Genomic DNA, 26,413 nt, shown 5'->3' with positions numbered 1-26,413 from the left:
AATATTTCCACCAAGTGATTAATTTTGCCTCCATAAAACCCAATTCATTATCCTTAACCTTAGAGCTTCTAGTCTGAGGAGAATACATTTACTTACTGGCCTCTCCTCACAGATGTGTGCTAAATTTGTCTGTGACACTTCAATTCCAGTTTCTGCTGCTAAAACATAATACAGCAAAGCTTCGTGCCTAAAAATAGATGATTAATAATAAATTTCATAGAGTGGCTCTTACTAATACTCACAGAGAGCTTTATATTCACACGTAAGAGGGCACAAAATAAGCAGTTTTTTTAAAACCACAAAATCATGAGTTTTTTTTTTTTTTAAATAAATACTGTTGTTAAAAATACTGCATGCACTGATTTATTTTCTCTCTTAAAAGGCTGAACTCACAGATAAGGTTGGGGAGCTAGTTGATACAACAGCTACCTCTACTGGCCGAATGGTACGTCGAGTGCTGGCTGGGGAGCTGTCTATTAGCTTTGGGTCCTTGAAATCCTTCCATCCTCCATCCTCGCTTAGAGGAGATAAATGGTATTAAGCAAAAGCTCTGCACTTTTGGGTCCTGTTTTGTGAAGGGCTTTATGGGGCTTACGACTCTGAACAAGCTTAATTAAAGCTGAGCTTCTGTGGTACATTAGAAGTTTGGCAAAGGAGAGGCAGTTTACAAGGGGCTTCATACCAATGGCCAAAAACACTCTGAAAAAAGTAAATATTCAACACCACTGGTAATTGAATAATTGCGAAACAATGAGACCACTTTTCATTTGTTGAGACTGGCACCTGATTCATAATACAGATAATAGCAAGAGCTTGGGGAAAAATGGACCTATTCCTACAACCACTGTTAGTGGGAAGCCAATTAATGCGATAGTTAAATGTGAGGACTCTTACGAAGGTACATACCACCTGGCCCAACAGTTCTGCCTCATGAGGGTTTATTCTAAGAAATAATCAGAAACATGTGCAAAGATTCTGTGGCAACAGAGGTCATGGCAGAGCTGTTTCTATGAGTGGGGGGAAAAAAAGAAACAAATATCTGAAAATCAGTGACTAGTTCAATTAACCCATGGTACAGCCACTTTCAGACGAGGCCATTAAAAATGATGTTGAAGAAGAGTATTCAAAAATGTAGAAAAATGTCTATGCCAAAGTTTCCACTGTGTAAAAAAAAAAAAACAAACAGGATAAAAACAGTGCAATTTCATTTTTGTAAAACAAAAATAAAACTGAATCCACACATGTACACACACACACGAATACATATATGCAGGGAAAAAAAAAAAAAAAGATCTACCAAAATGCTAACGGTACTTATCTCTAGGTGGTGAGAATGCAAGTGATTTTTATTTTCTTTTTACTTATCTGATTTCCTTCATTTTAACCATAAATTGTTGTTTCTAAAGCTTATTTTCATTTTCAGTAGCTGATATTAAGAGCTATTTCTTAATTTTAGCTCCATCTAGGAAACGGTTTAAGAAAGGGTGGGGGGAGGTTGGGTCGGGGGAATAAGTAAGCAGATCCAGAAGTCATCTTTTCTACATGGCTAAAGCATCTCCTGGCAGGCCATCCCGTGGGGACAGAGGGAGGTGACTGGGGGTTCAAATTAGGACAGGCAGACCTTCAATCAGACATACTGCAGGTCACGGCCACGTGGCTGCAGAGTGTGCTGCTTCCGGGCCTCTGAGACACCCAAGGCAGCCGACCAATTAGGCATGACTCATGCTAAAGAGACAAGGCTGACTAAGCAGCTTCCCCTGCGAGGACAAGCCACATAAGAGAACCACAACTGCAACTGCAACAACGCAAAAGACCCCCAGACGTTTTCTTACGTAGCTTGCAAGAATCGTGTTTGGTGACAAGAATCCTCGGAGCAGACCCCAAATGGGGGGACTAAATTCGAGGGAAGTTCAGCAGAAAGACTCCATCATTCTACAATTAGGTCCCGTTCCAAAGGTCTTATAATCTCAAACACTCAGGTTTGCCCCAGTGCCTCAGTTTCCCCCACTGGATGGATAAGGGAAGGACATGGTGTAGACTTGCCGGCCCAAGGTCAAATATCAGGTCGGCTCCCTCTGCTGCCATAACTGGATGAAATGGGGTTCATATAACTGCAATGTAATAAAATGAGGTTTTCTTAGCAGTTGGGCAGACTGTTAGAATTTGGGAGTGGAGGACACAAGGTTGACACTTCCTGTAAGAACAGTCACTATGATAAATTTTATAAAGACAATACCTTGCCTCTAAAGTTACTTGGAAGATGGGGGAGGGAAGGGAGGAACACATTTTATAGGAAGACTTCAATTGACCAATTATTGTATAAGCCGGGAGGAAATTTCACAGAATTCTCAAGTATTTCCTTTGAGGAAGCACTAAAATCATCAAAGAGATGTCTAAAAATATTGATGTCAATAGAAGCACTGAACAGAAATCCACCTCTGCCTTCCATCTCGCAGAAGCCATCAGCAGAGGCCGTAGACTCCAAAACCACCACCATCTGTTTCCATATATTTAAGTGTGAACTCTAGGCAAGGGTCAGAACACTGAAGAACAGACTGTCTCACCTTAAGACTTCGGAGACATGACACTTCTGCAGAAACCCTATCCGCACTTAGCCTCCTAGCACTTTGCTCTTACTTGTGTCTCAACTGAGTCTGCCTGAAAATATTAATTACAGATATTTCTATCCTTATATTCATGGGATAAACATTTGCTCAGTATGTGCTCTGCACAGGAGGCCCAAAGCCACAAAACTGTACTGCCCTTCTGTGAATGTCCTCAAGGTTTAGGAAGCGACCAGAGGTCAGCTTTGTTTCCGATGCATTGAAGTGAAATAGTCCCCAGGCAGTCATTCTGATGGGGGGTTGGGGGCTGGGCAGGGATGCAGAGAGGAGGGGATTTAGAGTAAAGGATGTGTGTAGGGCACACTTGCTACCCTCCCACTTCAGACTCGGCACATCCATTTATAGAACTTTTATAATGATACATCTTAATGATCAATCCTTTGGCTGCTTTCTGTGAATTGTGAATTTGAGTATCTCTGAGCAGTTTCTCAAACAATCTATTGTTTTCTCTGGGTTCTTTTCTGCCAATGTCTAAAGCAGCCCAAACTGGAAGGATAAAAAAAGAATCCTGGGGTCTCAGTGGAATTTAGGACCCTGCTCTAAGGCAAAAAGATGAATCTCTTTCAAGTGGAATCTTGCATGCCTGCCTGTCTTGTCTCAAGCTTACTAGAATCTGGCTAACCTCCTGGGTTAATTAAGTATTTGGGGTATATTTAAGACAAAGGACAGTAAAACACTTAGCTCACAGATGAAACACACAGAGGGGTAAGACAAAGAGAAATGAAACACGACAGGCGACCTCTCCTTAGCAGACTGCTCCTGGTGTCCGAGGATAGCCTCGGGCATGACGACATTATCTTCAGTATTTTGCCTAAACAGCAAAATGCCCTTTTTTTCCATCACACTCCTCTTTCAAACTATCCCATATAAATCTTGGAACAACACAGAAAAGCACAAGCTCATCAAACTGACACATGTAATTTGAAAATAATGTCCAGAATAAATTCACTCACAGAAAATGAAACAAGGGGATGGACTTGGGACATTGATGGATGACTTAGTTCTATTACAACAAAATAGGTGGGACCCAAAAAATTCCACGTTGCGGTGTGGGGAAGCCAACGCTCATATATTTCCAGTTTAACCCCTGAGGCATTTGGAGGCAAGGAGAGAAGGAAGAGAGAAAAGCACTTTGTCTCAAATATATTTTGACAAAGATAGTCCCACTATAATGGATACTAAGTGTTTCTTCCTGTTGATAGGAAATGGTCTCAAGTCCAGATTAAGACATATCTTTAACAATACTTAGCATTGGCATCAAAATTGGCAAGGATATGAAGAAACAGATATTTATATGTTGTTGATAGGACCATAAATTGGTAAAATATTTTGGAAAACAGTTGGCATTATCTTGTAAAGTTGAACATATGGTTAGCCTGTGACCCCACTCCTAAGTTCATATTTTAGAGAAACTTTTCCTATTTGTGGCAGGATATGCATAAAAAATATTCATGGCCACATTGTTCTTAAAAAAAGATGGGAAACAACCCAAATGCAAGTTAATATGAGAATTGGTAAATAAATTGTGGTATATGACAGCAGTGAAAATGAATGACCTATGAATCTCAGAAACATCAGGTGAAGTAAACAATAACAAAAAAAAGCAGTGAAGAATTATATATAATATGATTCTAATGATATGAAGCTCAGAAACAAGTCAAATCTATTGCTTAGGAATATATCCATATATAGAAAAACTATAAAGAAAGCAAGGGGCAGAGCAACAATAATATTCAGGACAATGGTTAGTTCTGGATATTGGGGCCACGGGTGGGTTTAATCTGGGAGGAACACGCAGGGGGCTTCGACAGTTCATTTTCTTAAGTAGGGTGGTAGGGTTATAGGTGTTCATTTTATTGTTCATTTATACTCTGGAACTTACCTACATATCACCTACTATTTGGTATGTATCAATTACTGTGTGATAAAAGAAGGGAAAACAACTTACCTGGCTCAGGTCACAGCTCCAGCTCAAAAGCTCAGCTCCTTTAACCTGGATTCTGAACTAGCTCCCCCTTTCAGGTTCTCCCTTCTCTTCACCATCATTCGCAGACGTTTGGTTGGGAATCTCAGAACCCAGCTCTGTCATGTCACTACCCTCTCCCGAAACCATCAAGGGCTCCCCACTGCTCCACAGGCTAAGTAAAAAGTATATGACCCGCTATTTAAATTCCCATAATGCAGCACCTCTTTGGTCTTGTCATATAGCACTCCCTTTTACAAATTTTACCCTCAAGGTAAACTGATGGCTTAAAAATTTCTAGACATACCCTGAAATTTCCTATTTCTTTGTTTTTGTTCCTGTGATTCCCTTCACTAAAAGTGTTGTTCTCTGCATGACTAAGTGGAAATTCCACCCATCCCCCAAGGCCATATCATCTGTTACCTCCATCATAAAAGCTGACCTAAGTCCCCCAAACCAGCTAGCGTCTTTTCTTCCTCCAAATCCCTGATGCACTTTATATACTGCTCATGGCTCCTGAGTTACAGTTGTTCCATCTATTTGCCTTAATTCATTCTCTCAGTAGTTTTTGAGCACTCCCCAGTTGCCATTAAGTGCTGGGCACTGGGATACACATCACAGGGCAATCAACAAGTAAACAGCCATCATGACCCATCCAAGGACAATAGGGAGTAAGGAGTTAAGCAGGATTTCTGGGCAGAGGGAACAGCAAGCGCAAAGGCCCAGAGGTCAGAGAGAATATGAGCCATCTGAGAAACTGCAGGTAGTTTAGCACCAGGAAGAGATGAGGCAGCAGACTTCCCCCAGCCCTACCTGTGGCATCCCCCCCAGCTATGGCAAGGCACCCTGCATTTAAGTGTACCCAGTAAAATCTGCTGAACTCAACCCAAACTCACCAACAGTGTAGAACACAAGTAATCCCTAGCTCCCCCTCCCCCAAAATCAATCATGTGATGTGGCTGAATATTCTAAGAAAGACAGCAGGCCACGAAATCTTAATTCCTCTTGACCTTCACAGCAAATTTTTAAATGCGCTCCCTGAAGTGATTTGTGATGTTAAATTCAAAAGTCGGCAAGAAAGATAAGCTATTAGCAGATACTCTCTTTGTGGGAAAGTGTCAGACATCTTGGGGTGTGTGTGTGTGTGTGTGTGTGTGTGTGTGTGTGTGTTGGGGGTTGTTTACAGATGTGCTCTCCCTTTGGGAAAACCCCACATACAAACATTTTGATATTTGAATGCTTAGTTTCCCCTAAGAAGTTGTGGGGAATAAAGGGTGGGAATTTCGAGGGTGAGAAGTAGAAATGGGCAAAAGTCAAATTTGGGAGTTTCATGAACAGAAGCTTACTTGGGAAACAAATAAAACAGCCCACAAATTGTAAGGTGTATCAATTGGAAAATGATCATTTCATTAAAAAATTTCTTTCTGATTATGCAAAGTAAGGCCACAGATGATAAACTTTTAAAGAATGATAATAATAAACATTGTTATTCAGTGCTGTTTTCCCTGGGCTCATTTTCCCTGAATTCCCTAATTTGAGATTCTCATTCACGGAGGTGCTATCTGTTGATTACGTGGGCACCCATGGACCAAAGAAGAAAATGGCGCTCCCTGGGACTTATATTTTAATTTTTAATTAAGTTTCGGATCCAAGTATGATCAGTGATAGGTCTGCTCTAATGTCTTTGAGGCGGTGGACAGATGGGATATGTGCTGATTTGCATATCTTTTTTAGTTATTATGGAAATACCCAGATCATTTAGGCAATAAACGAGCCAAGAAAATATGGCCCAAGGAAAAGTAGGACAGAATTCGAGGGCTGACAGAAGAAAACAGAAAGACGGACTCAGGTAGAGCTTGGAGAAGTGTGCCCTTATTTGTAAAATCAAGTAACTGCAAATGGGGGGCATTTACAAGTTCTCATGTGCGGGGTCTCATCCCATTCAGCACAGGATGAAATTTGCTAACTCCATCAGAAGAAGCTTAGAAAGAATGAGTCTGTGTGGCTGTGACACTGGAGGTCTGGTGAGTGACTTCCAGCAATCCTAGGGAAGATGCGATAAAATATCTACCGGAAGATGTAGCCTGAGCCCTAAACACACTGCTTTCGCTCCTTCCCACAAACAAGGTGGAAATCCTGGACTTTCTGTGGCCTGCCAGTGAGAGGCAGAGGGTCAGCTAGGATCCCCTGTGCGGTCTCCAGACTCTGAAACCAAGAAGAGCAAGCTTGAAGGGAAGAGAAGTCAACGTATTCATGTGTCTCTCAATTTGATGAATGCGGACGCTCCCTCTAGAGAACTAATTTTTGTGTATAATTAAACATGGAAATGCTGTGTTTTCTAATCAACAGCCAATCAGTCGGTGATAGTCTGAATATCATTACCGGGAGGCTGTGATTTCCCTGCAAATTGCTTTTTCGGTTTCATTTTAAGACTCCGTCTCATAAGACTACACTGACAGATTGAAAGGTAAGGACTGAGAAAGTTCAATCTAACTTACCACGAGCCCTCCAGGTAGGCATTGAGGCCTTTGCGAATGACGTGGCCCAAGTAGCCATTTTTCTCGGCTACATGCTTTGTCCATCTGAAAAGGAAACACAAGAGAAAATATCCAAACTATGGCAAATTAAAAAATAGCTTTTTACTTCGTATGATTTCAATAAATCCCACTTGGGGAATATTTTGCTTCTTAGAATTTTTATGGAGCAACAAACCAGAACTGAATATTAAGAAGATAAAGAAATATACATTTTGAGAGCCTTGCATTCAGTGCCCTTTCTAATGAATGCTTAGGAGTTGTCATTTTGGGGAAAAAAAGATGTGAAAAGTACCTAATGAAAAAAGTCTACTAACATGGAAAAAGATCATCTTTATTAAGAGTTCTAGCAAGTTGATTTCAGAAGGACAGCTCTTCCTAAACAAAGACTCCAAGAGAGACATTGCCAAGAAGATTAAATCAATAGAGTACCTGATGGGTGTAGACATACTGAGAAGAGATTTAGACGATGGAAGGAGAATGTGGAGATCGAGTACATGGAAATGATAAATACACAGACAGAGCTAAGCAGATAAATAACAATAAAAAATAATTATTATTCCATAGAAAACAAAAAGTTATGCAAGGAAGAAAGAGTAGTCACAGTATACTACATGGCTCAGCTGTGGATAGCGTTAAATTGTCATAATAATGTAAACCCTGTCATAATAATGTAAACCCATTATTACCCATAATAATGTAAACCCAATCCAACCAAACCAGTGATACATTTATGGGGAAGATGGGGGAGGGCAGGAAGCATGAGCATGCAGGGTAGCAAGAGGTGGCAGAGTGAAAAAACTATATCTCTTTATCTTTCCCAGTGGGACATCATTAGACAATGCCTATAATGAGTATAACAAGAAATAGTGGTTTAAGCATGTTATTTAGACATAGAGGCAAATAAAAAAGAAATAATTAAAAGATGAAAAGTGATTTATTCCAGGGAGCAGGAAATGGAGTGTGTGGGAGGGAGGCAGAGATTTCCTGTTTTTTCTTGTCAAATTATTACTTTTTCTAATTAAATTTTTGTTTTTAATTTTTGTCTTTTCAAATGACTTGGCTTTTTATGTGCATGTGTAACTGATAAAAATAAAGATGAATCTTTAAAAATGCAAGAAAGGGCTTCCCTGGTGGCGCAGTGGTTAAGAATCCGCCTGCCAATGCAGGGGACACGGGTTCGAGCCCTGGTCAAGGAAGATCCCACATGCCTCGGAACAACTAAGCCCGTGGGCCACAACTACTGAGCCCGCGTGCCGCAACTACTGAAGCCCGCGCACCTAGAGCCCGTGCTCCGCAACAAGAAGCCCGCGCACCGCAAGGAAGAGTAGCCCCTGCTTGCCACAAATAGAGAAAGCCCACGTGCAGCAATGAAAACACAGCGCAGCGTAAAATAAAAAAAAAATTTTTTAAATGCGGAAAAAAAAGAATAAAAGAAAACTCTATTTTCTCAGGCATGGTGAATATGGTATTGAATATATGGCTTTCCCTTCATATGCAATATCTGGCAGGTTCTTACACAACAGCCTTCTCGGGATCTCGAGGGAATGTCTCCAGGTTGCCTGTGATATAGTAGAGAGAACACCACAAGGTTCCTTCTATGTGTCCGCCTTGTGCAGCCTTATGGAAATATTCACCAGCTAATGTCTGTAAAGAGATGAGTAAACGTCAGTCTCATTAGTGAGAAGTCCTCCTGGGCTGGTTTCATCAGAGCTAAGGTCCTGAGGCACTTAACGCCTGATATCATCACAGGTATAACTTCTAACATCTTTAAGAAAACCAAGTCAAGTTCCAGGAAGACAGCCACTCACAGAAGCTGGCCTCTCTACATGATAACCTTGACCGCAGCTATTCTGTTAAGTTTACCCAATAAATAAGATAACAAGACCCTACGGATATCATTATCACCTTATCAGATCCTCATGTAACCCCTGCCAGCCGGACAGAAGACAGCATCAAAAGTCACACCAGGTGAAACTTCAGGCATTTACTTCCCTAACCTTGCTTAATACCTTTTTTCAAACTCAGACACAAAAACTGCATTTCCAGTAGGAAGGTGAGAATTAGAATATGACAACAAAAAATCCATTCTGGCAGATGTGTGGGAGGGGTAAAAGACATTTGCAATGCATAAAAATATACAGCTTCCTAGTAGTCAGAGAGAGGTGGAGGGAAAAAAGAAAACAAACACTTAGACTGGTATACATTCCACTGATTACTATTATTTTCCCCAGGCAGTTAACTGCCATTTTTAAGTATGGGCTTTGGAGTCAGACAGGCCTGGGTTCAAATCCCAGCTCTGCTCCTTACTAGCTGCGTGACCTTGGGCACGTTAGTTAATCTCTCCAACTAAGAGAATAACTCAATTTCTGCAACCGAAAAATGTGGCTTCTTTTTTTTTTTTTTTTTTTTTTTTTTTTTTTTATTTTTTGGCCGTGTTGGGTCTTCGGTTCGTGCGAGGGCTTTCTCCAGTTACGGCAAGCGGGGGCCACTCTTCATCGCGGTGCAGGGACCGCTCTTCATCGCGGTGCAGGGACCGCTCTTCATCGCGGTGCGCGGGCCTCTCACTATCGCGGCCCCTCCCGTTGCGGGGCACAGGCTCCAGACGCGCAGGCTCAGTAGTTGTGGCTCACGGGCCCAGCCGCTCCGCGGCATGTGGGATCCTCCCAGACCAGGGCTCGAACCCGCGTCCCCTGCATCAGCAGGCAGACTCTCAACCACTGCGCCACCAGGGAAGCCCAAAAATGTGGCTTCTGATAGTAGCTAGCATGAAAGTATGGTGTGAGGATTAAATGAGGTAACGTGTATTCGAGGCTTGGTAGGGCGCTTCACAAAAAATAATTTTTTTCTGATTCCCGACCCCCAACTCTGCTGCTAGAGCTTGCCCATCCCATTAAATGCTACCTTTTCTTCCAATCTCAATAAATGCCAAACACTCAGGAGTCATCCTGACTCCTCTCCTGGCCTCACACCTCACAACCAATCATCATCAAATCCTGATGCCTTGACCTTCAAAATACACCCAGAATCTAGTCACATCTCAGCGCCTCTTCTGATACTGCCCATCCTTTCTCACTTGGGCTCAATGCATTAACCCCCTGGCTCTTGCTCTTGTCTCCTTCAAGCCCAGTCTCCACCAGGATCCAGGAGGGACCTGTTGAAAGACAGCGTCTCCCGCCCTGTTCAGAGCTGTCCCATCTCGCTCAGCGTAGCTGCCTCCTTGACCTGATTTGTCACCTCCTCGCACCTTCCTTGCTCTTTGCTCCTGCCAGCTCAGCCTCCCTGCTATTCCTCAAGCACACCAAACCTGCTTTCTTCTCTGGGCTTTTGCCCTGGCTGTTCCCTCTCTCTGGAATGTTCTCCCAGACATTCACGAGACTCCTTTAGGAGTGTGTACAATGTCACATTATCAGAGAGACCTTCTCTGAGCTCCCTTATAAAATAGCATCCCCCAATCTCTATCTTCTCGGTCCTCCCTATCCTGCTTTATTTCTCCCCATAACACTTATCCCACCTGCCCTCATACTATATATTTGTTTGTTTATTATCTTTCTGCTCCACTGGAATGTAAACTTCCCCAAAGCAGGGACTGTTTTGTCTGCTGCTGTATCCCCACTGCCTGGAAGAGTGCCTGGCATAGGGTGGGCATTCAATTAATTTGCTGAATGTAATGGTGCTCAGATTATTATTACCATCATCAATATTATTATTAATAACAAGGGGTTTCCATTTCACATGAGGACCAGGTCTTAACTCCACTTAAGTGTATGACTCTAAGTTATGAAACCTTTCAGAGCCTCGGTTGCTTACTCTGCTAAATGGATGTAATAACAGTAACTATCCCAGAGGGTAGTTAGGATGACATGGAAAGTCGGAACGGAAAGTGTCTGTGAGTGTCTGGCCTAGAGGAAGTGTTCGGCAAACACTGAAGATTGTTATTGTTATTTACATTATTATTAAATCTGGTCTCATACCAGGCAACCCTATTTGGACCCAGCTTTCTTTGCTTCCAGTAAGATCAGTCATCAATCTCCGCACCATCTCTCTCTCATTGTCACCTTGCATCATCTCCCTCTCCTCTCCCCAGCTTAGGCTTCCTCCTCCATGAAGCCTTCCTGACTGCTTTGGCCTTCACTATTTCCCCTTTCCAGAACGGTTTGGGTCACAGCAATTAGCATACACTTGGCGTTTGGCTAATGCCAGCCTTTGCTCTTCACCATCTTGTCTTCCTAACTGGGCACTTGATTTCCTCAAGATCACGGTCTGTGTCTTGGGTGGTGTCTGCACCACCCATGGGGCCTTGTCTGGGTTGGGCATACAGTACACCTGCTTCATGACTAAGTGACTGACCAGCTGCACAGCTGGTCTTAAGTCTTACTCACTTGATTCCTTCCAGGAACTCCTGGGAAAATGCCATCCAAGTACAGGACTCCAAGATTGTATGATGCATCTGGGTTCCCCATTTCTTCTGCTTTTAACCAGTACTTAGCCGCTTTGGCATAATTTTTCTTGAATTTGTGGTAATACCATCCCAGGCCATTGACTGCCTGATGCAATCCCTGGATTTTAGAACAACAAGAAAGGAATTCCTTTTTTAAAAAAAAACAAAAAAAACCCCAAACACAGAGAGAATCAACTGTTGTGAAAGCATTCTGCCTGAGTCTGAGAAAAACCTTTCCTGTCTCTTTTTTGGGGGCAGATGGCATTAAAGAAAAGCTAAGTGCTGGAAAACATGAGGCTGCCTCAGCGTCTTCCCAGGAGGATTTCACCCGGCTGCTGCTGGGATTTCTGCCTTCCAGCTCAGCAGTGATGCTGGCCCCCAAATCATCTCTCAGCCCCTATGGGCTCTTACGCAATGCCCTCGTCTACAGAAGACCTCTTACTGCCCTGCAGTATCAACAATGCCCTTGAAATTCATGACCACTCAACTGTGACAGGAGGCCAGAAACCTGCCCTGGCTGGGATGATTTCTAGGTGACCTGCCTGCCCATCTTTTGATTACTCTGCCCTGAACACCAACAAACCCTCTGTGGGAAGCAGCCACAATGGCCTACTTGTAAAGCACAGGTGCTGTGGGACTGCTTGGGGCTGAGGCAGAGGGGAGGGGGGTGGTTTCAGAACTGTGTCTAAATTGGGACCGTACCACAGAAGGCCTGGTTCATGTGCATCTAGTCTTAAGCCTCCTTGTTCTTGCTGATTCGTGCTCTCAGGGGACTGCCTCTGCTCTCCCCAGATGCCCCCACCTGCTCCAGCCTGGTTGTTGAAGGCTCAGGAGCCCTGCAGGGGTGTAAGTGCACAAACCCGGGCATTCGGTGCTCTGATTCCTCCTTTCCTGCCAGATCCACAAGACCATGGACAAGCAGGGGAGAAAAGGGCTGGAGAAGCAAACAGTGAGTGTCCTTGCATCTGTGAGACCGGTTAAGTTAGGGTCCAAGTGTGGAACCAAACCTCTTTTGCCTCCCCTTTCAGAAGTGAAGGACAGGTATCCCTCAATAATGGATGCCAAGATACCAGCCTGCAGCCTTTTCAGTCTGCAACGACTCCTAAAATGCTATACCTCCTACTTTTCACGTTGGACTCCAGGTGCCAGGAAGACCAGGAGAAAGAAACTGAGAAGGCCCATTAGAACAGATGCTCCATGAGGGCAGGGATCTTTGTTTTGTATTCCAAGCACCTATGTTAGTACTTGGCATAGAGTAAGTGCTCAATAAATACTCAACAAATGAATGAAAGCCATCCTTTGAACGCTGATGACACACAAAACAGAATCCAAATCCTACACCCTGAGGATCAAGAGTAGGGTTCAGATTCGTAGGCCCTCAAGATAGTCAACACTTGGGATGGTGTCAGTGCCGAGGATCAGTCGTAGAGGCATTCGTCTTGAGCCTTGCACAGTACCAGATGCAAGGCAGCCTCCTGAGAATTTGCAGGAAGAATGCATTTCCATGAAGTAATAGACCACGTGATATATAATGGCAAGAACAAGCTTTGGAATAAGCTTACGGAATACATATCAAAATGGCTTGCGCAATGCTCACCTCCAGACACACAGGTTTATTCAAAGGTACCTGTCATCACTCAAAACATTCCCAGAATGTCCTTTAGAAATTGTATTTGGACCCAGATCAGGAGCCCCACAAGAAATCTTGTTTTATTTCTTAACGCTCACACCTTATTCCGGACATTTCCAGCTGTATCCAAGTGACTTTTAGCTAATTCCAAAAATCAACCTCTGTGCTTCACCACAGTGCCTGACAAAGAGGAAGGGCTTAATAACTCCCTGCAGAATGAATGGGTGAGAATCATGTAACACTTCTAAGAATGCGAGTACTCCAGGCCATAAAACTGCATTTCCTCCAATATTCATCTCAGCTCTGCCAAAACTACATTCAGAATAAAGCACCTTAGACAACAATTCACCACTAGCATGCTAAAGAGATGCAAATTTCACACCTGCCAGGAAGCCCCATTACTTCCCCATTTTAGGATGCTCTAGAACCATGCCCTCAATGACCACCATTAAGCTGCTTTTCTATTTCTGCCCTATAGTCTGTGTCAGGGTCAGGAGCTGGCGTGCGCTTCAGTGGTTCCCTTCTCCTGGGTCACGTGTCCTCTAGAAACCACACAGGTGGAGAAAAAGCCTCCTGGCATTCTTACTCCATGCGCCAACTTCCTGTTCTACAGAAAAAAAGACACTCTGAGCTCCCTAAAGAAAGGGAATTGAGGAAGAAAAATGGGCATGGTTACTTTAGGAGTCTTTGTTGATAGGGCAAATATTACCTGCCTTGGGGAGGGAGGCACATTCAAGAGCCTGAAGGGTTATAAAGGGCCCTGTCAAGGTTGTAAAATTACGGTTTCTACCAATCCGTTTACTTGCAAATCTGTATGCACGCACATGTGAGTGTGCACGTGTGGATGTTCATGCATTGGGGGTTTGCACGCAGGGATATGTATGCATGCATGCCTGTGTGCATGCATGTGCGTGTGCGTGTGTGTGTGTGTGTCCCCTCACAGGTGATATCATAACCTCCATTCTGTAGTGCAATATTTAAACTAGTTGGCTTGAAGGTAACTTTGAAGAGTAAATAGTGACAAAAGGAAAATAATTCCTAAACTCGGCAATAAACTTGATAAACAGCCCCTTTGTTAAAGCACGGAGAAGCAAATGAGCATTGGACACAACAGGGTTAACCTTAGAGGATTCAGGCTTTTGGTTTTCCTAATTCAATGACATTTATACCCATTCAATTTCAAAGAGCCCCCCTGCTGCTGCTTGTTACTACGGCAGCCCTTGGTTACAATTTTAGCCTTCAAACAAAATCGGTCTGAATTCTACTGACTGGAAAGTGAGTTTGGCTTTCGAATTTTGCCGTCCTCATTGTGCAGGTTTCTGTATATGTTGTAGCTCAAAAATGACTAATCACTTCAATGCCAGCGACCCCTCCCTCCCCACTGCATTTCTACCTTCTTCAGAAGGCTGGCCATTCACTCTCCTCGACTTGTAAGAGCGTGGGTGTGTGTGATGGAAATGTTTCCCTCTGACAATATGCACAAGTGTTACCTTGGAAGCTGCTTTCTTCATCAGCTCTAAGGCAAGCCGTCTGTTCTTTTTTACTCCTTGACCCTAAACAATGATAAACAGCAATGATCACGAAGAAAATAAACGCAGAGTTGCACGCAAAACCATCACACCAATCTGTCAGTGTTCAATAGAAGATACTAAAGCCCAAGCCTTCTCAATTAAAAATCTAATCTTGAAGATTTCTATATACAGAGCTGTTACATCATCATCATCATCATCATTATTTTGCATATATTTGTAGAAGAGAGGCAATAAACCTCACCCTCCCAGCTTAGCATCCATAAAAATTCCCCATTGATGGTCCAGTGAAATCATATTCCCGTCAATCCGCAGGTGCTGTTGGGAGAAGCCATGAATAAGGTTAAATGAGTCTGGTCATCCTGGCTGTGTTTCTCTGGGGATTGCCTAATATGCGAGCAGACAAAGCACTTTATCTGTGTCGGACAGTCAAGAGTTATCAGGCTGTCATTTGCAACCTTCCAGCGTCCTCGTGGGAGTCCCCAAGGTGGGGCACTGTGCCTTCAGAACCAGCTCGAGAGCCAGTGGTGAAGGAGACAGGACCCCTTAGAATCTGTTCCCTCAGACGCTGTCAAACTGACAAGCTTCCTCCAGCAAAATCAAGTTTTTTCCAGCAGAGGTGGTTTGTGCATCACAGAGAGAGATGTGGCTTTGGAGTTCTTGTTACAAGAGCAGGACTCCGTGGGACCACGCGGGGGTGTCTGCAGGACCACGTGGGAAAACGGTGGAGCAGGAGGGGTCCCTGAGGGCTCTCTCAACAGAGCTCTGACCACGCAGATGCCAAGTAAGAGGAGCCGGATGAAAACCCCGATGCTTCCAAGCTCACTTAGAGTCTGTTATCGACCTACACAGCCCATGGAGTCCTCCTGGTCTCAGACTCAGTGCTTGACAGGGTCACGTGTGATATAATGTTAGAGGGCTTTGCAATGAATACAGCTATTCACTCTATTTAAATTCTTAGCTCTACAGTAAATGAAGAGAGCACTAGCAAACATTCCTGTGTTAATTAACGTGGGCCAAGAACTCTCCTGCCATATCTAATCCTCCCAACCCCAGCCGGGGTGCTGCTATCATTCTCATCAGAGAAACTTGCCCAGAATCACACAGTGAGCAAGGAGTAGAGGCAGGATTTGAACGCAGGCTCCAGAGTCCAAGTTTATAACTGCCATGTTGTATTTTCTCCTATATATTTTAATTCCCATGCTGAGAAAGTATAATGATCCGTAACCTCCTTACAGGATACAGAAAACATGCTGCAGAATCTGTCTTTGTAGTTTTCCAGGACCCAAAATAAAACTGTGAATTCAAATAAAGGTTAAATTACATACAATGAGTTTCTACTCGATTTTAACTTACCTATTTCATAAAACCGATGAGCTGAAGCAAAGTGGAAGCTGAAAATATTTTTCAGAAGTGCACCATTACTTCGTTTAATTAGAGAGGGAGAGGAAAGACAAAAGGACATGAAGGCTATTTGTAGTAAGTGGATGGAGCAACGAGACAACCTTTTTGGATTTCGGGGAAAGCAACAGAACGACCAGGATGACAAAATGTCAGAACCCGGTTGCACTCAAAGTTTTTCTCCAACGTCTTTGCTTTCAAGGAATAAAACTGGGGCCCAGAGGGGTTGACTTACCCAAAACGTCGCAGTTAGATCTGCAACCAGAACTCAGATACTCTGAGTTCTAGGCCAGGGATTTTCCAGTGTAATTATATAATCAGAAGTGGGGTGAGTTCTTGCACAAAGACTACACACTATGCACAAGTCTGAGTAGTACTGGAAGTTGTAAAGTGAGAGAAGTGTCAAGTCCTGATGCATAGCAAGTGCTCAGTAACTTCACCCACTGAATGAATCCATGGAGGACAGTTGCTGCAGTAAAAGTCCAAGCTCCGTCCTCACGCGGATGCGCAATAGGATGTATCTGACCGTCTTGGACAAACTATAGCCGTCGTCGTGGCGCCATCTTTGAATACAATAAGCCGAACATCCACACAAGACAACAAGCCGAGAGCACACTGCCGTTCTCCATGTTTGGAAAGTTCATTTTTTGTATGGGTTTTTTTTTTACATTGAAAATACTTAAAGACATCTTTAGCCGGAGGTAAAAATCTGCCTTGAGATGTAGATAAAGGGCTTCCATCCTCCCACTCAGAGATGACTTAGAATGCAGGAAAACCAAAAAAGCTTTAAGGTTTGGGAAATCAGACCCTGAAGAAACATCCTGTCACCTCCCGTATCATTTATGTCTTTCGCTTTCCCTCTAGATTTCAAGCTCCTGGTGGGCAGAAGTCATGTCTGAGTCATGCCTTTATCTTCTCTGCACTTTGGGCAGTGGCCAGCCCCAACTCTGGTGGACTGGTGCCTCTCCTCTGTGCCTGTCTCAGTCCTCTGTCTTCCCCACGAGTATCTGAGACCCCTGAGGTCAGGGAAGAGGCTCATGCATCCAGATGTCCCTCCATCTAGCACAGAGTCTGGCATTTTGTCAGCCCAGAATGGGTGTTTATTATATAAATATACGAATGCACTAGCATATGGCTAAGAGTCAAACCATTTCTATGTTGATTTAACGACTGCAAAGAAAAAGTCTGGGCTCTAAACTTGGAAACCGTAACAACCAATAGGTTTTAAGACTTGGAGGGCCAGAAAGGTAGCAAGAGTCATGGTTGTTAATCAGTGAGCGGCCACAGCTGTGGTTCTGGAGATAAGCTCAGCCACGTGCATCCACGTCCTTGTTTGAAGACACTCGCTCTCTGTGGGCAGCTGCCTCCTTTGGGTCTGGACATAGGGACCAAGGGTTTCCTTACTAGAGCCAACAGCTTTTCCAAGATTGGTGAATTGATGTCTCTGCATTCAGGGGTGAAGAGCACCCCAGTCCCAGGTCTGAAACACACCAGCTGTTCAACCTTGGGCAAGTTACAAACCCTTTCTGAGCCTCTGTCACCACACATATAAACAGCTATCATAATACACCGTGATACCTACCTCGCAAAGTTGTCTCGAGGATTGAATGTGTTAATACATGTACATCAGGTAATGAGCACTGCATCAATCAATGTGAAATATTATTATTCTGTAAAGCATTTTACAGTTCTTGGAGCCCCTTCCTTAGGTTATTTCACTCCATCTGTGGTCATTACCAGCGTCTCATGAGATCGGATAAGTCCAAGGATGCAGCTAATCGTTTCAGAGGAGAGATTTGAACTCCATCCTCTATCTCCTGGGCTAATGGTCTTCCCATCCGTCCCACTGCTCTCCTGTTGGCTTAAAACCAAGATCTTTGTATCGATCAATGGGACTGTTGGGATCCAGCCCAAACATGCACTTGGTCTTAGCTGTAATTCAATGATAACTCTGCCTGATAGAGAACTTGCAGCACCTTTGGGGCTGCTGGCCGTGTACCAATCTGTAGAATATGGGTGTCTTCTCCAGAATGCCAGTCCTTGCAAAAGCAGAGAGAATCCAGGTGTCAAACCTAAGACAAATGATTAAAAACGAGAGCAGGGAACTGCTTCTGACTCTGCCTTTTCAGCAAATACCCCTTTCCATCCAGACTGACAGAAGCATGTCCTAAGGTTCTTCAGTTACAGGCTCCCTGATTGCCTGCATGCCTACAGGAAACCACTTGGGAAGTCTGATAGAAATTGTGCAATTTCAGCACAAATTGAGTGATTCTTACCTTAAATAACACGATGGCGTAGTCGTATATTAACGCGGGGTCCTCGGTCTCCAGGGCACCCTTGGCGTACCACTCAATAGCCGCTTCCGGGTTCTTGGCCACGCCTTGCTGGCCCCAGAACAGCATCTGGGCCAACCGTTGCTTCAAGACAATAGCAATTTAGAATAATGACTTTCCTGTGTTATGCTTAATAAACAAGACTTTACAAAGGGGGGAAGGCAAACCTAGTTTAAAATGTTTTTATATTGAGAACCAAGATTTAAGTAGACACATGTTATCTTCCTCCTGGGGACAAGAGCCCTGAAGATGAACTGGTGTAAATACAAGTCATTAACACAAGTTGGAAATTGTGTGTGTGGGGTGTGTGTGTGTGTGTGTGTGTGTGTGTATGTGTGTGGGGTGTGTGTGTTGTGTGTATGTGTGTGGGTGGTGTGTGTATGTGTGTGCATGTATGTGTGTGTATGCGAGTGGGGTGTGTGTGTATGTGGGTGGAGTGTGTGTGTATATGTGTGTGGGGTGTGTATGTGTGTGCATGTGTGTGGGGTGTGTGTGTGGGGTGTGTGTGTGGGTGCGTGTGTATGTGTGTGGGATGTATGTGTGTGTATGCGAGTGGGCTGTGTGTGTGTATGTGGGTGTAGTGTGTGTGTATGTGTGTGGTGTGTGTGTGTATGTGTGTGGTGTGTGTGTGTATGTGGGTGGGGTGTGTGTGTGTGTATGTGGGCAGTGTGTGTATGTGTGGTGTGTGTGTATGTGTGTGGTGTGTGTGTATGTGTGTGGGGTGTGTGTGGGTGTGTGTGTGTATGTGTGTGGGGTGGGGGGGTGGTGTGTGTGTGTATGTGTGTGGGGTGTGTGTGTGTGTTGGTGGTGTGTGTGTATGTGCGTGGGGGTGTGTGTGTGTGTATGTGTATGTGTGTGGGGTGTGTGTGTGTATGTGTGTGTGTGTATGTGTGTGGGGTGTGTGTATGTGTGTATGTGTGTGGGGTGTGTGTGTGTATGTGTGGGTGTGTATGTGTGGGGGTGTGTGTGTGTGTTGGTGGTGTGTGTGTATGTGTGTGTGGGGTGTGTGTGTGTGTGTATGTGTGTGGATGTGTGTGTGTATGTGTGTGTGTGTATGTGTGTGTGTGTATGTGTGGGGGGGGTGTGTGTGTGTTGGTGGTGTGTGTGTATGTGTGTGGTGGGTGTGTGTATGTGTGTGGGGTGTGTGTGTGTGTGTGTGTGTGTGTGTGTGTGTGTGTATGTGAAGTAATCTATTGCGCCAGGCCAGAGCTGATGGATCCACAACCACACTGTCTGCTCTCGTGAAGTGCCCTCTCCTTGGGCGGTACTGTCCGTCCTCTTGGCCCAGTGCACAGCATGGAGGCCTGTGCACATCCACATCAGGGCATCTCCCTACAGCACCGTCCCAGCATCTGTCTACATGGCTGGCTCCACCATGAGACTCGATCGAGGCTGGGGGTCTTTGGTGGTAGGGATCTCAAGACGTTATTTGTCTGCCCTTGTGCCCCCAGCTCCCACCCAGCAGAACTCAACAGAAACTCATAGAAGCAACGCAACAAAGATTTGCTGAGTGAAGGAGGGAAGAAGTGTCTTTGTTAGGAATGTTCACGCAAGCTCTGGAGCACCCATGAAATCCGGCAGCAGCATTTCCCGAACTATGCACTGGAATTCCTTCCTGAACTAGAAAGACTGCAGGCTGGGACAGAGCCCAAGACAGAAGCACAGGCAACATTTGTTATCATTCTGGCCCCTTGTGGGCCTTGATTTTCTTTCCTTCTTTCTACTTCTCCTCTCATCTCCTTCTCTTCTCTTCCATCCTCCACCCCCCAAAAGAAAACCTTGTAACTTCCAGGAAAACATCTTCTGAGACGCTAGGAAGACCTCTAAGGAGGGGTGGGAGACCCGTTACTACCGGGTCTCTGAAGTGTTTGTTTGCCAATGCGTTCTTTGGTTTTCTTTCTCTTTCCCACCTCTGGTCTTCTGCCTGCTTAGCAGACCCAGAGCAGAGGCTCTTCCTGACACTGTGCTCACTGGGAACTCAAAGCAAAAGCTAAATCCATCCTTAGGGAAGGAGGTTTCCTTCCTCCAGTGCAATCAGCCTTAGCTGGCTCCCATAAGGACTTTTCTTCATAGTGAAATCAGGGCAAGAAGTCAGATGGGGTGGGGGGGTCCTCCCATCCCTCTGCCCTTTCTTGTACCTCTTACAGGTCTATCCAAAAGACAAAACATGTTCAAGAGACAAGGTCAATCCTTTTGGTCTTACATGCAACACAGATTTTCTATTATTCTCCTAGCTGATTTTGTGGCCTTCTTCTCGATGCCCGCCTAATCTCTCCTGCACCCCAAGATGCTTCTTTTTATTTCTATCTGATGCACTAAAATGTCTGATGGTAGTCTTAGGACTGATCATAAATATCGTGGCTTTCTCTCCTCTGGGTCTGGTTGGACTACCTTTCCGGCTCACTCAGGTCAAGAGTGACCAGCTGACTTCCTTTGGCCGATGAAATGTGAGAAATGACTCGTGCCCCTTCTGAGCAGAAGCGTTAAGACTCAGCCTGTGATGTGTCGCGGCGTCGTCCTGCGGCAATGGCTTTGGAAGCATGTTTTGGTGAAGCCTCTGTTAGCTTGGACTCCTAGGGGACTATGAGAGCACAGCCCATGCCACCCCCATTGGACGTGTAGCGACAACAACAGAGAACAACAATACACTGGTGTTGTGTTAAGCCACTAGGTTTGGGATACTTTATTATCACGGCGTAACCTGGTCTATCGTGGCTGAGAGACTTTCCAAAACTGTGGAACGCATTTTTACCTGAGCTGCTGCATTGCCTCGAGTAGCTTCATGCTTCAGCCACATGAAGACGTCTCCATCTTCTTTGGTTTGTACCTTGAGAATTTCATCATCTTTTAGTCTAATTGTCTCAACGTATGCCTAAAAGGGAAGGAAGGAAGAAAAGAAGGAGGGAAGGAAGGGAGGGAGGGAGGAAAGGAGGGGAGAAGAAGGGAGAATGAAAATATCCAAATGATGTGGGCATGCAAAAGACATGACATTATTCTTAAAGCAGCAACTGCTCAAGTAAAAACTATATGAATAATTGAAATATGAGGTGTGTCCACAGAGCCATGAGATCAAATTCTTTTTTAAATGAATGGATCACATGTCCTATATCTAAATGGGTATTTTTGTTCCTATCAAAGTGTTTTCCTTGGGAGGACAAAATTTATTCCACTTCCTCTTCCATCGCTCAGGCTAGTTCAGAAGTCCACCTCTGTGCTGCTGATTGCAGAGCCAGATTACACAGCATCAAAAAAGGTAAATCAAGATTTTCTAAGTATAACCTTATTTTTTTTATTCCAAAGTGTCATTATCCTGCATGACTAAACCCTTTTTATTTAGCAGGCTCAGCCTCCGATATCTTTCGGCTATTTCAAAATGAAATCTACCCTGAAAAGAAGAGGGCATTTTAACCCTGAGGATGAGAGCAAGAATGTGCCAGAGGCTCTAAAGAGGAACCCAAGGGAAAGTTCACAAAATGTTTTGAATTTGCACACAGCCTCCCAGGTATCTGCCTCCTTTGAAGAAAATAAGACTCATTTTTATGTATAAATTTTGGCTGCTTATCCAAAAAATGGTCTTGTTGTCTGACAGTCTCCCCTTATACATGATGAACGCTATCTAACAGTACCAGGAGCGCCTGGGAAGGGCTTCAAGGCCACAAGCAGATGGTGAAAAAATTGGAACTGGATGCGGTTGGGAAGAAGCCTTAGAGAACAAGGAGCCAGGCCTGATTTCCCTTCTGACCCTTTCTGTTTGTCAGTGAAGAAAATGACTTAGATTCACAAGCACTAGCCTGTAGCCCATTCCTGAGAGGGTCACTCAGCTGCGGCCATGTGGAGCCAAAGGTCCCTCTCAGGGGCAATAGGGGGCAGACTTGGGGACAGAGCTAGGAACCCAGTGGTATCAATTCCTGCTGGATGTCTAACCTTGACACGCCTCCCAGCAAACAGCAACAATTGGAATAATGATGCCTACCAGGTGGTAACCTTTGACTGAAACCAAGTACGTGGGGGTGTTTAACAAATGTTTTTCTCATTTAATCCTCACAGCAGGGTTGTGGCCCAAATATCAGTGTCCTCAATTTATATGTAAAGAAACTAAAGCTCACAAGGTGAAACCATGAACTCAAGGTCACACTGTAGAGCTAGCCCTGGAAGCCAGGTTGGTCTCACTCCAAAGACAGGCTCTGATGGGCTCCCCCATGATGTCGCTCTCTAGCGGGAAGGCCCTGGAATCCTGGGCTGAAGCTCAGGCTGCTAGAACAATAGAATTCTCAGCTAGAAGTTTTTCATTCAACTGGAGAGCTTGGGTGTTTTGATTTGGGGTTAATTTTCTTCTTTTCCTTATTTTGTTTCTTCCTCCTTAACTTTGTCATGGGACTTGAATGAAACACAGAACACATGAAGCCAGAGTTTCTACCCTGCAAGGATTTATACTCTTAGGTGCTTCTGCTACTCTCTGGCAGTGGTAACATATCATAATCACCAGCAAGAACTGTGTGCGGCGACCAATTGCTTGGCCCAGAATGACTCACTGAATCTTTGCAACCTTACAAGACAGTCACCATCAATATCCCCATTTCACAGATGTGGAAACTGAGGCCCAGAAAGGTTAAGTAACTTACCTACGTTCTTCAAACTTTGGAATCAAACCCAGGCTGGCTGGCTGTGGGGCCCATAGTCCTCACCTAGCCGCACCATCCTGTGAATGACTCATGCATCTGGGAGAAGCAGATGGGGGCTGTTTCATCGTCTCCCCTTATACACAGTGAACTCCATCTAACAGTGTCGTGAGAGGGGTCTTGGCAAAGGCCACGTTTGCAGGGGACCTGGGCAACCATGCATCACTCTGAAGAAGGAATTCTTTCGTCTTTTATATCACTGTCTCCTGACCTACCCCCTTCCTGCTTCCCTGGGTAGTACCGTCGAGCTTTGCAGTAGGGCAGGGCCATTAAGAGCACAACTTTTCGCATCAGACCCAGTGGACATGAATTCTAACTCACCACTAACTACCTGTGGGCCTTGGGCCACTGACTTTATTTATTTGAGCCTTAGTTTCTATATCCATAAAAACGAAGCTTAGAGTGGTATCAGCTACATCAAAAGCACTCCACCTACTAGCCATTATTTTTTATAGTGTGAAGAGTTAGTAACATCCAGGTTCAAATCTAGGCTCCACTACTTATTTGCTGTGTGACTTTGGGCAAGTTCTTCGGCTTCCCTGAGTCTCAGTTGCCCCATCTGTATAATGGGAACAATACTTGTACTGACCTCATAGAGTTGCATGAGGATTAAATGAGATTGTTTGTGAAGATCTTAGTAGGGCATCTGGCATATGGGAAGCTCTCAGGAATGGTAACTCATCATTTTTTAGGTCCTTAGTTCATTCTATCATGTAAAGGGCTGATAGCAGTTTAGAACATTATCCCTCCTGTTGGTATTTGCAGTTTTGTACAGCTCAAAGCCTTACGTTGAGGGGGATGAAGATCTATCTAAGAGAATTCGGTGCTTTTGAAGATAGGGACAGATCTGAGGAGGGAGTGCTGGGGCTGGAAACATTTGAGAGCATCCACATTGTGTGCTGAGGTCCACTCAACGCACATCATATGATTAATTTATACATGCTATAAACTCTGTGAGGTACAGACGGTCATGGCAGTGTTTACAGGTGAAAAAGCTGTGCAGAGACAGAAAAGAGAGTGGGATTATCCAAGATTTTACACCCGGTGAACGCAGACCTGGGACCCGAACCAGGCAAACTGGCCCTGGAACCACACCACAGTTGCCTGCCACACCTGGGCCGGTGGTTGTGTCTTCACAGCTCTGGGGTCCCCAGAGTGGCATCCAGCACCAGTCAGAGCCACACGTCCAAGGCCTTCTGTGAAAGCCAACCATCTACAAAGACATCCGATGAAGGAACAACCCCTAAAAGGGAGCAGTGTTGGGTTGTTCATCATCAAACATTTTGAGACCAGGGAATGATGCCTCAGATGGGAAAGTGTCCAATCCCAGAAGAAGCTTTGGTGTGGAGAAGGAACGGTGGAGGCCACGGTCGGGAGCAGAGCTGGGGAGAAGCTGACAGGGACTCAGAGTCCCAGACTGACCAGTTCTGGAATCTTCTGTGCCTTCCCAGGGAGGTGGATTGCTTTTGTTGCTGTGTTGTAAAATCAACGTTTCTAGAATGAGCAGTTCATAGCCTATACCGTAGGGTTAAAACCAGCTGACCAGGTTAGAGGGGGTCCAATGTCCAGAGACTCTACAGTCCTCAGATGCCCCTGGACCCAGTGTCAGAGAAGGCATCACACTGTCCTACAGACACTGACTCTTCATACGCTTTACCTCCTTTCTCTCCGCTCAGCCTACAGGCTGCAAGGGCAGTGTTCACATCATATCAGCTGTCTGCAATCAATAACAGGAAAGGCAGGACAGAGTGCAGAGCCGGGAGGGAGTAGGGAGGGGGGAGGATGTGGTGGAATTTGGACCTGGAGAGAAAAGGCTCTCGGCAGCCCCCATTTTCTGGAGCATCTGCATTCTCTGAAGTCGTGAAATATAACTCTCCGGCCAGTGCTCCTGGGAACTCAGGAGCAGGGCAATTTCAGAGGCTACACTTAAACCACTACTTCCTTCAGGGCCTGTAGACACCACCGTGAGGAACCTGCCTCTTAGCGTGTTTAAAATCAGCTATAATGTTTGGCTCCCAATGGGCGGGGTGTAAGTTTTCTTTGTTGAAATTTAACATTTTAGGGATTTTAAAGTAAGAATGGAGGAATATCAGGTGTAATGATGGAGAGAGACAGGGAAGCAAGTACCCAAGATTCCCCAAACGGGGGGTTCCTCATACAAAGGCAGTGCTGAATGCAAGAGGGGCAGAGTTGCAAGCCAAGTGGCTGGGTGCTTGCCATCAACAATGAACACTGGTTGCATCAAAAAGCACCAGAGAATCAACGAGACGTGATCGCTTTGTGTCCATCACCGGATACTCGGCACTCTCATGCTGCCCACCATCCCATCAGTAAACAGTCCGTGCCAACTACATGTCAAGCACAGGGCTGGGCACTGGGGTCACCGACGTGAACAGACAAGGTGCCTGTCTCGGGGAGCTCACAGTCTACTGGGAGAGCCGGCTCCGAGACCCGCACACAGCACCCATCATAAAGCAATGGCGGCGGCGTGCCCGGGTGCCATGGCGGTACAGCAAAGGGAAGATCCAAGGAGGTGGCGGTGTCTGAGCCCAGCCTCCTAGCAGGAAGGGGGGTGGGGTCAGGAGGCAGGAAAACGGGGGTGGGAGTGGAGAAAGCAAACCAGGCAGAGGAGATTGAGCAGGGCCAGGAATTGTGGACAGCATGGTGTGACCAAAAGCTTGGCATTGCCAGGGTGGGCAGGCCAAACATGGAATCGCTGAGAGCTGAGGTTGGGGAAGCAGAGGGAAACCAGATCAAGGAACGTCTCCTATGCCAAGTGACGAGCTGGACTTAGTGCTTCCGGGCCAGTACTTCTCAACGCTGATTGCACGTTACGCCCATCTGAGGAGCTATTTAAAGCTACACATGCACATAGACATATATACACCTATTATATGCCTGGGCCCTCCCTCTGTCACTTCAATAAGACTGTGGGGCGGAGCCTGCACAGAGGTATTCTCTGAGTCCCCACGTGATTCTGATGTGCAGTCAGGTTGAGAACCTCCACTGTCGACAGCCCTCTTTGGCCTCCGTGGGAAGAAAATGGGAAGGGACGAGACTGGCAACAGAAAGGCCAGTTAGGAGGTGAATTCATTTGCCAGGACTGCCGTAACAAAACGCCACAGACTGCGTGCCTTAAGCCACAGAAATTCATTTTCTCCCACTTCTGGAGGCTGGAAGTCCAAGATCAAGATGCTGGCAGGTTTAGTTTCTTCTGAGGCCCCTCTCCTTAGCTTGTGTCCTCACATGACTGTCCCCCTGTTTCATCTATGTCCCAAT

At 45.1% G+C, this 26,413-nt stretch overlaps 1 protein-coding gene across 2 annotated transcripts in view; it reads right to left on the bottom strand.

Annotated features, from left to right (window-relative positions):
• The window catches only part of SEL1L3 (SEL1L family member 3), a 100,946-nt gene that overhangs the window by 16,333 nt on the left and 58,200 nt on the right, over positions 1-26,413 (bottom strand). For both annotated transcript variants that reach the window (XM_057546835.1, XM_007168456.2), the window contains 7 exons: positions 21,208-21,327; positions 18,399-18,539; positions 14,683-14,745; positions 11,504-11,680; positions 8,641-8,768; positions 7,086-7,169; positions 97-187 (listed from right to left, as the gene is read on the bottom strand). In XM_057546835.1, coding sequence (XP_057402818.1) covers positions 97-187; positions 7,086-7,169; positions 8,641-8,768; positions 11,504-11,680; positions 14,683-14,745; positions 18,399-18,539; positions 21,208-21,327 — 804 coding nt within the window. The remainder of the gene's footprint in view (positions 1-96; positions 188-7,085; positions 7,170-8,640; positions 8,769-11,503; positions 11,681-14,682; positions 14,746-18,398; positions 18,540-21,207; positions 21,328-26,413) is intronic.

The sequence above is a fragment of the Balaenoptera acutorostrata genome, chromosome 5, assembly GCF_949987535.1.
Source record: "Balaenoptera acutorostrata chromosome 5, mBalAcu1.1, whole genome shotgun sequence".
Taxonomy (NCBI): domain Eukaryota; kingdom Metazoa; phylum Chordata; class Mammalia; order Artiodactyla; family Balaenopteridae; genus Balaenoptera; species Balaenoptera acutorostrata.
This window is presented reverse-complemented; position numbering and strand designations above follow the sequence as displayed.